Genomic DNA, 13,938 nt, shown 5'->3' on the forward strand with positions numbered 1-13,938 from the left:
CATTGCTTCCTTAAAAATTGTACTTCTTTATGGTAAGCTGTACTATGATACAATTCTTAATTAAAAGAATTACAGACTCTTTCTCTGAGGACGTATTTCTTATTAGTGCAAGGATGGAACCCAGTTTGGATAAAGGTAGTGTTGTGACTGAGAGTAGTACTGCGTGACCTGTACTTCATTAATTGCAGAACTTGGGAGATTATATATGTGGCAGTGTTGCAAGAGAAGAAAGAATAATCTTATTGGCTGAGGAAGCCAAATGTCACTATAAAAAAACCACGTTTTATCCCTGCCTCTGCCACAGACTTGCCCTGTGGTATTAGCTTAATCACATTAATTCAATATTACAGCTGGCCCACAAGAACTACCAGTGTACCCAATTCTGTAAAGACCTGGATGTCCAACTAGACATATAGGACAGGAAGGAAGAATGAAACTGTGAGAGAAATAAAAAAAAAATAAATAAAGGGGACACAGTAGCTCAAGTAGTTAAGTAGTATGATATAAATGAGTATACACGTATGACTCAGAAGCTTCCATACCTGCCTGGTGGTTTACTGCATGAGAAAAGGTTATTTGTATGTTTCTTAAAAAAAAAACAAAACAAAACCCCGCTTTCCTATTTTGCAGCATAATAAGAACAGACTTATATCATATTGTGCTGAGTACAGTAGAAAAGACCAGAAGATATGAGTAATTCTATATAGACCTCTTGGATGTTCTACAATAAAAAAGGCAAAATCCCCTACACAGAAGCATGAAAACAAAGGTATGGATTTGCTGTTCATGAAGTGAGCACCATCCACCTCAAGGATGAAAATTAATTGAGCATGTAATTAAATATTTCATCATAGTACAAATATCAAAGATCATGCTAAGTTTGTCCAGGCAAAGTTAGTTCTGACATTTTCTGGCAACTGGCTGCAAATATATTACGTTATTTTACCTACATCTTTCTCTGTGAAAAGTGCGCAGAATTAAAATATAGTGAAGGACAGTATAAGGCCTTTGCAAATGTTTGTTTGGGATAACCACACGTTTCTTGGGAATTGCTTGTAAGTCTTCACTCCAGTTCCAACTTTCATACCATATCACTACATCTTATATTCATAAATACCACATATTTTACAAATATATGAGATTTTTAGTGGTTTACAAATATGTGAGGTTTTTAGTATATGTGTTTTCTGACCCAGTTTTTGCATTCTTCTGACATAAAAGATACGTGTGTTAATTATCATGCATCCAAATTTGTAGCACTTAAAAACACTTTCTAGTAACTTCTTGTTTAAAATACTTTTTCATATATTATATAACGACAATTGCAGATTCTGTTATCTGTTGTACAGACTATAAAGAAATTTTATGCCCCACTAATAAGAAGGCAATTTGCATGGAAGATGCTGGTACAAAGCTCAATGGAAAGACTCCCATTGATTTCAAAAGACTTCAAAATGAGCCCGTGAAGAATCTACTTTTAGCCTCAATAAATTCCAAAATCTCCAACTTCTAAACTGTTTATCTAGTAAGAATAAAATGAAGCCCATGTCATCATCACCAGCCAAAGTAATCTAAGACTCTTACAGATCTCAGAAAACAAAGGATGTTGAAGGTTGAAACTGGGAGAAGGAAATCTGCATTACATTTTGGCAAGGCATAGGTTCATAACTGCAAAGTCTAGCTGATTAAGCATAAAAAGAAAGATCATATCTACTTTCAGGTTTCCTACAATCTGCATGTATGCACAAAATTTGGGGCTGTACTCTTTCCTTGTTTTAAGCTACTTCAGTCTTTCATCATAATGAAAATTCTCAGGGAAAATTTGACAACAGAAGTTAAAAACACTCAATGTCCCTCAAGTTCCTTCCATTTTTACTTCTTTTTATAAGAAGGAGTAATCCAAGTTTTAATTCTACAGAACATGTAAAACTATGATAATAAGAAAGAATTTCTACCATAAGATTTTTTTTATTACCTCCAGTAGCTGCCTTTGGGAAGAAGTGGTTAACTCTTCAGGGAACTTCTGTGCAGCCTTTTGCATCAAAAAGATTGCTCTGGATAGCTTATTCTTTTTTATTTTTCTCATTATAAGTGCCTCTGTAAAATAGATATTTTAAGACATTTATAAAACAGCAGCAATAATTTATTATACTTCTAAAATCTTAATTAATAAGCCTTACCTGTTAAATAATGAAAATCTTTATTATTCTTCACATGAGACTTGCGAGACTTAAGACTTCTGTCATCCTTTTGAGCACCTATGTGGGAAGGAAATCCTGAGTTATTCATTCTGATAGTGCTATTGAGAAAATTTCAGTGAGAGGAGTTAACATGTAGTTTTGTAGTAAAGCTCTGCTCCATCCCATGTTCTTTGCTTTGGTTTAAGGAGAAACTCTTGGACTGATCATGCCACTAAAAATATTCCACCTTCATGCTCTAACATCTTTAGCAGTTACACTAACATCACAGGAAAAGAGGGATCTTGTTTGATCATAGGGAGCAGTGCACAGGGGAGCTCCACAGTGTCAAACTAATACTAGCTTTTAATTTAAAAAAAACCCAAACACTAGGAATGGGAGACCAACTAGAGTTTCTTCAGAAGGCATTTGGCAAGAGTGGGATATCTGCTGACTGGGAAGAGCTAAGGACAACTTCACAGGAGTAGAAATTCAGATTACAAAGAGCATTGAATAAATTATTCAAGTCATTCTCCAGAGGGAAAATCAGCATTACAGAAAAAAAATTTGCAGAGCATCCCCCAACTCTCCCTTACTAGCACTGTAACAGTTAATATTAGAACTGAAATACCACAACAAACTGTCTAGGAATCAAATCCAGTAGTTGTTAGCAAAGTTTAACTCGCATTGTTTGAGTAGAGGTTAGAGACTAGTATCATGTGGTAAATCTAAATTCTGCAAATTCAGTACATTATTTTTGTCTGTACGTGACATAGAAACTGCCCAATATCAGCTCCTCTTCAGAAAGTAGATACTCCTTTTTTTTCTTAGTATTACAAAATATATTAACAGAGGACTCTAATCAGGCTATGAAGACCATTTAGCTTTACCGAAACCTACCTTGCGTCATTTTAAGAAGTTTCACAGCTACTCGATGTTGGGCCTGAATGAGCTCCAAGTGTAAATCCATTAAAAAACCATTACCTGTTCCTGTCTTATCATTAGCACATCCCAAAACAGAATCCAAATTCTGATCATTTGAGTCCACCTAATAAATAGGAAGTGGCAATTAAGCAAACACGAACTTTTATTACTTAGCTTACTGCATTTGTCTGGACACTGATATTATTATTTCAGTAAATTAACAAACACTGAGATTTGTCATATCTGTAATATGCAGTCATTCAAAAAAGCATGGAAGGAAGGAGAATGACTAGACAGAGAAAGCATGGATAATGGACAAAGAAAACTAGACAAAACCTGAGAATCAATAGGAAAATGGATTAATAATAAATATGAAACTGCAGAAAAATGTTTTATTGTGTTACCAGTCCACAAAACAAAGATCATATTGGTGTAGAATGATAATATTTAGAAATTCTGAACTCCCCTCAACAGCAAAAATTAATTTTAATAACAAACAGTTGCAAGCAATAAATATGAAAAGGACTTCTGCTTTTATTTTATAGGAGAAAGATACAAATTATAATTCTTTCCAAAAGGAAATGGCAAAGAAAACCTAAAAGAGTTCATAGTTTAATACTGAAAGAGAAAAATGCTATTTCTGCTACACAGAGATTTATTTTTTCTATTTTCTTCTTTCATGGGGCAGGAAGATGAGGTACATTTGATAATGCTAAGATTTCTAAGTATGAAGAAAATATGAGTCATGTCATCAAAATCCAATATATTATTTATCGATTTTGTTGCAGCCTAGCCTTTTGTAGACTTTACCTTTGTACAGCAGTTGTCAAATATTGACTTTCCATCTGGTAAAAGGGTCATTGAGCGAGATGTGTTCATTCCATTAATTGCATTTTCAAGACTTTCATAAGCAACTTGTAATTGTTCTGTAGGACTTTTCTGACATGAAAATACATAGAAACATGTTTTATTAGATAACAGCATTAAAAGCTATAATATGGACTATCAAAAGTAAAGTGCTATTATTTTTAGCTGTTACTTTTTAAACACTGTCAAATAATCTTTACACAGGCACTGTTCCCCATGCTTTCATGTACTAATATCAATGTTTTAAATTTCAAGTTGTTTTTTATTAATTTAGGACTGATTTTCCTTCAGCTCTCAAAAAACAATTTACTAACTCAGAGTTAGCTTACAGCAGAATGAAACTGAACTTAGAGAATTAAGTTGACAAACACAGTATTTTTCACAAGCATATTTTCAGTGTTCCGTTAGATGCTGTTAAGAAAACATTGATTTTTCAGAAAACACCACTTTTAAGTAGACTGTCACTGAATTAAAGCTCCTCCATGTGTGCAAGCATTAAGACATATCATTGACAAAATTCCTGAATCCTCAGACTAATGTATGTCTTTTCTTCTAAATGTGTTTTAGTAAGTAATTTTGAACTATTTGACCGGACACTTCTGCAAAGTGCTGAGAACTGAACACACTGAACAAAGCAAGGACACTCAGGATGTTCCATCTATTCCACATCACCCTTGCAAAAACAAACAAGCAAAAGCACAACCCAAAATATTTTCCTAAATGAAGCAGAGACTAAAGTTTTCACAATTTTTAAAAAACGTGCTATTAAACCATGTAAAGCTGGTACTACACATTGGCATAAAAACGAGTGTATAGTGGAAATCAGTATGACCACACTGTAAAAAAAGTTTCAAATAAAACTTCTTCGATATCACAGATTACTAAAAAAGACTACAGGAAAATTCTCAGACTTTATTTCATTTGAAAAAATATCTTTGCTTTTTTCCTCTGCACTAGCATGATTGTGTGAAACATTTCAGCTTTATAAAACTAAATACAAAATTGTATGAAAAGCTTCAAGCAGAAATAAGTGTTCTTATGCTATTCAAAAACCACTGTATTAATGAAAACAAATTAGATATTACCATCAGTATTTCAGGCACATCACAGGTTTCATCTTGCGAGACTAAGGCACTTCTTTTTCCTTTTTTATAGGAAGAAAATCAGAAAGTGAAAATGAAATATACTCAGAAAATTTTGTAGCGTTTGATTAGCTCCACTACTAACTTAAGAGTCTAGCAATAATTCAATTCTGGAGTACTTGACTATGAGAAGTAATGATATTGTTTCTTGAAAAGCTTTTCAGGGTTTAAACACAATAGCTACATATGTACAATTATACTAATTCAGTATATGGTTATCTAATAACATAGTATTTTTAAATGTACCCTATATTTCACAGCAACATTATATCCAAGCCAATGAGACTTGGTCTCATTTTGTAGTTCCTCACATTGTTGTAGCATTCATATCAATCTTCCATTTTTAAATCAATTCAAATCTATTGTTGTCTAATTCACAGTGGGTTTAATGCTAATTTAACTTACAGAAGAATTTTTAAATACGTGAGGTTATATTTTTATGATATATACTATCTCAATTTAATATTCCTTGAAGGGGTATTATCACAGTTTTAACATTCATTTGGATTGTTTAAATTATTTTCATTTACAAAGAACGCATCCAGAACTGTGTTTTCCTTTCCAAAACAAGAGGAAGCACTTTCTTTGTTACAGCACTCTAGCCCATCAACATTTTATTTTTTCACCAAAATAAAATCATTTTTTGCCCTTTGAGAGGGACATCCTTCTAGTCACTCCTGTACTCCTTGTGCCACTTTTGCCTGTTTATTTCTGCTTGTTCACTGTCTCTTTCTCATAAATAAGAAAATGTATATTCACTCAGCATTCATTCAGTAAAAAGACTCTTCTCAGCATAAACATGTGCTTGACTAGCTCTTTATCAGCCTGTTTTGACCAATGGCTCCTACCTATTCAGCTTTTTTTCCTCCAAGAAGACATATTTAAACTGAATGAAAAAGAATAGCAGTGATGCTACAATGAGGTTTCATCCAATCTCCGTCAGAACAGTATGATTTTCATAACATCACAGAAAACAATACCTACTCTACCTTTATAATGAATAGCAGTGTTCCAAGATTTTCTTACTTTCAAAAGAGAAGAAGGTATTGTCATTTTCTTCTGTTCCTAAATATGCTCTAAAAGGGTCCTTAAAATCTACTCTCTCATTACTGTAAAACATTTATGAGAACTATGATTCATATTTCAAGATACTACATCCACAACAACAGAGAACTTTTAAAAGTATGTCTAAATATTAATATTTTACAGCATTAGACAGGTTTTGGAAGGAAATTTGTTTAATGTGATTGTGATTGCATTATATCTCAAGAATGTCAGCCAACTTAAGTTCAAGTTCAAAGACAATTGAATTCTTATACAAAAATCAAGACTTGTGTAGACAAGACATCCAAAGTAATAACCCAATAAAAGCAAAAGCTTCAGTATGACCTCAATATTTCCCTCGTCTGTTTGGCCTGCCACTACTCAACCACCACTTGAATGCTCTAAATGAGCTGCAGCACATACTGCCATCTGCCTAGCCAATATTCAGAGAATATAGAAGTGATCTGAAGCTACTCTGAAGGGGCTAAAAGACATGTAGAAGACCTCTGAGGAGGGTGAGTCCTAAAAGATGTGACTCAAAATAGGGTTACTTCGGTAGAACTGGAAATGTAAGGAAATAAGGCATAAATCCTTTGAAAACCAGGTTTCATTAGCTCCGATCATGGATGAAATTGTGTGTACAAAAAAAAAAAAATTCTACTCTCAACAATCTCTTTACAATAATTTTTGAATATGTTTATTGGTCAAAGTTTCCAACTCAGAAAAGTTCCAATCTTGAAAACCATTCTTGAAAGAAAACTAAATTTTGTTGAAAGGTTTACCTGCTTTTTTCTGAGATTTACTTGTAGAATCAGCTACGTTTTCCAATATTGCAGCTAGATGTAAGGTTATCTCTGCCAGCATTACAGCATTAGTGTCTGCTACACTGCTCTTCTGAATAACTTCATTTATTATCCAGAGTACATGAATCCACTAAAAATGGGGGGAGGGGAAAGAAAAAGAATCAAGACAGAATCAAGACAAATTTTTGGAAAGATATTTATGTATTACAGAGGTAGATAGGGTTTTGCACTCAACATTGTTTAAAAATATTGATAAACATGGACACAAAACCTTTCTTGGATTTGCCGCCTTCTTCTGAGTGCCACCAGACTAAGATGCAGAGTGACACTTGCCCTAGTGTGGTAAGCCTTCCAGCAGATTTGATCATTTGCCTCTCATTTATTCCCATATCTTCCCACTTAAACACTATAAAAGAGAATGCTCCTGTGCCACACACAGAGGAAAGTAACCGTACACTACGTTCTGGGGAATCTCTGAACAATTTTACTATTGGGATCAGGGCCACAAAATTAACTCCTCCAGAAACTGTTTGGTTAGCATCAACTGGCAGCCCAGAGAAACTAGTGTAAATTATCCTTCAGAAGACTGCATTGCACCAAGAGCCTCTCAGTCTCAGAAAAAGCTCAAGGTAAGGCTGGGGCTCTATCCAGTGGGCCAAATACTATTGACCCCCAGCCCCCTTCTCTTAAGCTGTGAGATTTTTGCCATTTTCTTCAACTGACCTAGGGAACTTTCTTGAAATATATTGATATTTTCCACCACAACACACTAAATGCTTCTTCTTACTTCATGCCCGAATGCTTTCACTATTTTCGCTTCTTTTCACCATGGCCCACTGGCAGAGAATGGGTTACTTTACTGGGAAAAGGCTAAGAGATATTTTGATACTGGCATATGGGAGCACAGTGTGTTCAAAGTGTATATACAATTCTCATTTTCAGTGAAGAAGATTTATCTGCATTTTACCATAAGAAAATGTACTTAGACTGGATACCAATATTTTATCTTGGCTTTACTATAACAGACTGCATTCATATTAAGAGAGATACATTAAGATAAAGGAGTACTTGGTAAGCTTTGTATTTGTGGATGTATTTTAAGTAGTCACTTCCACTCATTTGGATTCGCTGAAGGCCTGTTTTACACCTCTGCCACAAAAACATTAGTACATCAACAAGTATTTCTTTGTCAGGTTGCATATTCTGGAAAGAAAAAACAATGTATTTGTAGAAACAGGTATGTATATAAACACTCCATACATAAACAGTCTCAAAATTTTCCAAAGTAAATAAACCCTTTTCATATTTAACTTCCTTATGAGGGATGACAACATTTTGAAAGCTTAAATATTTCTTAAGTAATTTCTGGTAGACCACCTAAGCTTTTCTTCTCCCAACAATACACGTGGTTTTAGTGGTGGGTTGGTTTTTTTTCTTTTTTTTTTTTGTCAAGCTCTTTAAAGTAACACATACAAGGAAAGCAGTGAGATGAAAATTACATGAGAGAGACAAGCAAATTAACTATCTTTGAAATACTAGAATAATCAATACATGCTGGGGAGACTAAGTAATGTAATTTAACAGATTGGGGTTTTTTTATTAAATTATTTTTTTATTGCAGTATTTAAATATTTGCAGAAGATTATCTAAATTACTAGGTTTCATTTTGCATTGACAGAGTACTTCCATGGGTTGTTGGTGCATCTCAGGTGAGGGAGCAGTGAACAACTTTAACAACTGGAAAAAAGGTTGGAGTGGAGTATCTAACAGTTGAAAGAAATGTTAAAACATATCTGCATCTTGTGAAAAGAATAATTATCAAATTCAAAACTCTGTTCAGTTAACCTCCTAATTAATATATTTTAAAAGGCAATAGAGTCTGTCTACACTGTGTTAAACACATTCTGAAGAGTGATTAAGGATCAGTACACATCTTTATCCCCATTTATACCAGAGTTGGACTAGCATCTCAGGTGCAATGAAACTCAAGCCTGCTATATCCACACTATCTGTATACTCGTATGCGTATGAGCGTAAGATTTCAGAGATATTGAGAAGTGGGGGGAGAAAAAGACTGAAAAAAGAAGTAAATCAAGATGACTTCTGCCACTTATTTTGTGGCAGCAAGCTGTTAGATTGGCTCAGCTATATCATGTAACTTCACCATCAGTGAATTCTCTGTTAATCAGGGGAGAATTCATCCTTCTTCCCGGGACAGATTAGGTACTGAGGAGATTTGTGGGAAAGTGTAGAAGAACCAGAAGAGTTTAAATCCAGGTAACCTGTCTCCATGATACAGCGGTCACGTCAAAAAGCTGACAAATCATGCTATCTAAAGGTATAACTCCTCACAGGCAAGATATTTCGACTGAAAATATTACACTAAAGCTAAAAATGTGTGTGCCCCAGCTACACTCAAACTGGGGCAATATTCAAGTTATAACTGCAAAATTTATTTTAGATAAGATGTATGCCATGTTAGGAGAACAGGTTTTTTTTACTAAGGAAAATTTTTCATTAGTCTTTTGGATCACAAACTATTTTAATGTAAATGCTAGTGGAGACATTGCACTGTAATTTTTTTTCCCCCTCACAGCAGCATATTAAGAGAAATCTCAGTTTGAGCAAGTAAGCTAGAAGTGGTTACTCTGGGAATAAGCCATCAGATATATAATGGGATTATTCTGTACTAGAGACTTCAGCACAAGAAGTCCCACTCTCTATGGTTTTGTTGTTGCTGCTGCTTGTTTGCAGTGAGAATTTACCTTAAGTTGCAGGCATACCACTGCTATTATCATTCCTTAGGGTAACTGCTCCCATTTCTACAAATATTGCAAAAGTGTTTTCTACAGCCGAGTGTATTTGCCCACCTAAAAGTAATATACTTAAAGAAATTCCATCTCTGCTTGATTAACTGAAATGTGCAATTAGCCCTATGGTCTTCCAAATAGATTTAATATCTATTAAACATTTTTAAAGTAGCCTGATTACATAGCACCAACAAAAAAAAAAAAGAAACAAATATTTAAAAAAAAAACCAACAGAAATTGATCACATTTCATAAGTACATTTTTTATATTCTTGCAGTTTGTTAATCATGCAACTGATTCCTTTGGTCTTCAATTATATGCATTCATTACAGATTAAGTGAGTCATTGAGAAGAAACGTCTCTAATTCTGGTATTACCTGCTTAGATGTGGAGGCATAGGAAAACACTGTTGTTGCCAAAATAATAAGATCATGAGAAGGCTCTCCATGCTTTAGGGAATTGTCTGCATTCATTGTTTACAGAAAAGAAACAAAAGGCAAGGCAAGACATTATTTCTAGTTACAAATCTATGTTTGATAACATCTGAGTGAATTGACTTACGAATTTATGCCAACAGATAATATGGTCTAATAAACAGTAAATACAAAGGGGACAGATATTCCCAAGTTTATTCACTTCTGTGAAAAGTGAGCATTTCTGGTTTTGGAAACAGAAAATTTTCAAGATATTTGCAGTTTTTTGGAATGTCATAGAATTACATTACGGTTGCTTTAACAAGTTTTTCTTGCTTCGATGTCAAGAAATTTTACATAAGTCAAACATGTCTGTTTCACTTGTTTCCTGAAAACCTGTCTGAAAACATCCATTCATTTTACTTCTGTGCATATAACTTGATGTATGTTTAACATACATCAGGCATTTTCATACTTGAGGGAAATGGTATGAAGTTATGTTTTAGCAAATGAAAACTGGACAAAATTCAATAGGTGTCAGTTTCTCAGTTGCTAGCTTTTGTCAAAGAATACTGCATGCACCATATTACATAGTTTTTAAATAATAAACAAAATTTCTTGCTGAAAAAAATATTTGAAATGCAAACACAGCTATAACTGAACAACACCCACTTCTAAATGTTTGCTTCTTTTCAGAACCATGAGGCATCCTAGCTTCTTTGGTATTATTTTCACTAGCAGAAAAACCACGTTTAAATTTCCTTGGAAATAGTAAAGGTTGCATCAGTGTAAGAAGTTTGAGTTCCATTTCAGCTTTCTTCCATGTTGGGTCATCTTGAGCCTAATTGAGAGAAAAAAACAACAGAAATTTGTCTTAAAAATATGTACTTTGACTCTTCCTTATGCTCATAGGAAAAGACTACACAAAGAATGTCTAAATAGCATCCGGATTACCTGAAGAAAATTAACAACAAATTCAATAGCAGAATCAAACACATCCCACTCTTCATAGCTGAAAGCTAATTTTATGAATTTCACAGCAGCATCTCCAGACACCCTCTTTTCTCCTGCAGTGATGACAAAAATATTTTATCTGGTTTTTATATATATATATGTATATTCAGAATTTTAATTTAAGTTTAATTTAATTTAATAATTTGGGTACTGATAAATACAAAGATAAAACTCCACATATGTTTTTGAACAATAAGCATAATCTTGAAGGATGTTTTAATAGCTCTACAAGATACAATAGCTTTATTATTTTGCTGTAATGTCTATGCTTACATACTACTTTAATGATACATCGGTAATGTCCTGTTACATTCCAAAGAGGCTGTACTATTATTGATATTAATGTAGCTGTGTAGAGAATATCAAGGATCTAGTCCCTCCTGTTGCAGAAAGATCTTAAATCTGGGTATCACCCCATAATGACCCTTCTTACCAGAAATTTAGATTTTAAAAAAGCATAGAAACATGAACAATTTTTTGCAAGTTACATGAGCGTTTCTCATTACTGTATCAGAAAATGTGCGTGTACATATAGGGAGTCTATTTTCTCACTCTTCAAGTTTATCCAAACCACAGTAAGGCAGAAAAGGGATTTCCTGGTCCTTGGAACTCTAAGCAAGTGACTTAGCTAATATAGTCAGCAGTGTTCTGCAGTCCTAAGAATATGCCACGATCATTGTCCTATCACTTGGCCACGTGGTCACTCAGTTAGCAATATTAACTTAGTAATAGACAGCTGTTATTTTCCAAAGCAGCACAATGATTGGTCCAAGGATCTCAACAAGCTTATGACAGTCCTTCTGTTACTGCATCCCACTTCTCTTCCATAAGAACGTACCAGGACATTATTGCAGAATTTGGCCTTTGAATGATTGTTTAGGGGCATTAACACATCTAGGTGAACTGCTATGCTGAACATTATGTGATTACAATGTCCACATATTACTATATGCTATTTAAATACTTGCGTTAAGAAAATCGTAATGATATCTGTACATAACCCTTTTTGAATGCCTTAACATTATATGTAAAAACAAGCATTTCTGACGCAAACAGGACAGCATTTTGCAGTCCCTCTACGCACAGAACTGCTACTAACATGAAAACGAATTCTCCTCACCAAGCATTTGCATCACCGGGCACAGAATCCTTTGAAAATTCAAAGCTAGTTTACCTGTTAGTATCAACTGCAGAAGGGTTGATGATGCATTAATTATACCAAAATGATCAGCGCAATCACTTCCTTGAATACCAGTACTGCTTACTCCACCTTTAATAAAGACAATTCATTAAATCAGTTTATATTGTATTTGACTTGTTATATTCCAATTAGCCAGTAATCATATCAAGGAAATATGATTCTGAAGTGTATTTAGTCTCTATGTATTCTTTTATTAACAAAATATCTCTATACCTATAGCTATATTCAGTCCAGAGCCCAGCAAAAAAGGTTTGGAAGGAATCATCAAGTCCAATGTTTTTCCTCAAGTTTTTAAATCTAACTTTGAGTGATTTTTTTTGAAAAAATACATGAAACACCATGGTATGTTGACCTTGCCTGGCTTCCAGACCTCCACCCAGCTACTCTCTCACTCCCCCTCCTCAACAGGGCAGAGGGAGAAAATAAGGTAGAAAAGCTTTTAGGTTGCGATAAAGGCAGTTTAACAAGAAAAGCAAAAGCTGTGTGTGCAAGCAAAGCAAAAAAGGAATTCATTCACTGTTTCCCATAGGCAGGCAGATATCCAGCCACTTCCTGAAAAGCAGGGCCTCAGAATGTGTAGCAGTTGCTTGGGAAGACAAATGCCATAACCACTAAAGTCCCCCCATCCTCTCCCTTAGCCCCAGGTTTTATTGGTGAGCGTGACATCATATGGCAGGGAAGAGCTGTTGGATGAGTTGGGGTCAGCTGTCCCAGCTATGTCCTCTCCCAGCCTCCTGCCCACCCCCAGCCTACTGGCCTTGGTGGGGAGGAGGGTTGGAGAGACAGCCTTGATGCTCTGCAAGCACTGCTCAGCAATAGTCAAAACACTGGTATGTTATCAACACTTTTAGCCACAAATCCAAGGCACAGCACCCTATGGGCTGCTATGAAGGAAGTGAACTCCACTGTATTCAGAAAAGACATGTGTAAGTTACTGTAGATTTTTACTGATATAATAGACCACAGAGATCAACCCAGATTTTTATCTTAAATTTTATGAAGATAAGAAAGATTGCCTGCTTTTACAGGTGCTATTGTTAGAAATGAAACATATGCCTTCAGGCAAGTTCTCTCTTCTATAGCAAAGAAAAAAAATAATAAAATGGAGGTCTGGGCTCCTCACCAACACTCTTTTTGCTTCTTTACGCTGTTACCTGAAAGGATTTCCAGGCCTGCAAAAAAAAGCTCCGAAATGACATCACGAATTTCAATTTCATCAGGAACAGGTGGAGCAGGGTGCAACACACGCCTGCTACTGTCAGACAAAGCTTCCAAGATGGCAAGGAACTGAGCTGCAACACCATCAAACATTTCTGTCAGCAGCCGTTCAGTAGTAGTGCGAGGCCATGGCAACTGAGTAAGAAAAGGTAATGTAAGCCTTGTAATATCTAAACCGAGTTAAAACAAGATGTCTTTCAAAACAGTTGTCCATCAGAAAGCAAGTACACGTTTAAAACAGAAAATAATATACTGTAAAATATATTGTTGTTATGAATTTCATGCTTCAAAGGCATAGCAAAGCCTCATGCTAAGTGAGTACAGT

General features: G+C 34.8%; 1 protein-coding gene across 3 annotated transcripts in view; it reads right to left on the reverse strand.

The window, feature by feature from the left end:
- CFAP54 (cilia and flagella associated protein 54) overlaps positions 1-13,938 on the reverse strand; it is a 118,095-nt gene that overhangs the window by 81,009 nt on the left and 23,148 nt on the right. For all 3 annotated transcript variants that reach the window (XM_052774684.1, XM_052774685.1, XM_052774686.1), the window contains 12 exons: positions 13,550-13,748; positions 12,369-12,464; positions 11,135-11,247; positions 10,853-11,021; positions 10,145-10,230; positions 8,026-8,160; positions 6,937-7,087; positions 5,054-5,112; positions 3,912-4,040; positions 3,078-3,225; positions 2,181-2,258; positions 1,976-2,097 (listed from right to left, as the gene is read on the reverse strand). In XM_052774684.1, the coding sequence (XP_052630644.1) occupies positions 1,976-2,097; positions 2,181-2,258; positions 3,078-3,225; positions 3,912-4,040; positions 5,054-5,112; positions 6,937-7,087; positions 8,026-8,160; positions 10,145-10,230; positions 10,853-11,021; positions 11,135-11,247; positions 12,369-12,464; positions 13,550-13,748 (1,485 nt within the window). The remainder of the gene's footprint in view (positions 1-1,975; positions 2,098-2,180; positions 2,259-3,077; positions 3,226-3,911; positions 4,041-5,053; positions 5,113-6,936; positions 7,088-8,025; positions 8,161-10,144; positions 10,231-10,852; positions 11,022-11,134; positions 11,248-12,368; positions 12,465-13,549; positions 13,749-13,938) is intronic.

This window comes from Harpia harpyja, chromosome 23, assembly GCF_026419915.1.
Source record: "Harpia harpyja isolate bHarHar1 chromosome 23, bHarHar1 primary haplotype, whole genome shotgun sequence".
Lineage (NCBI taxonomy): Eukaryota > Metazoa > Chordata > Aves > Accipitriformes > Accipitridae > Harpia > Harpia harpyja.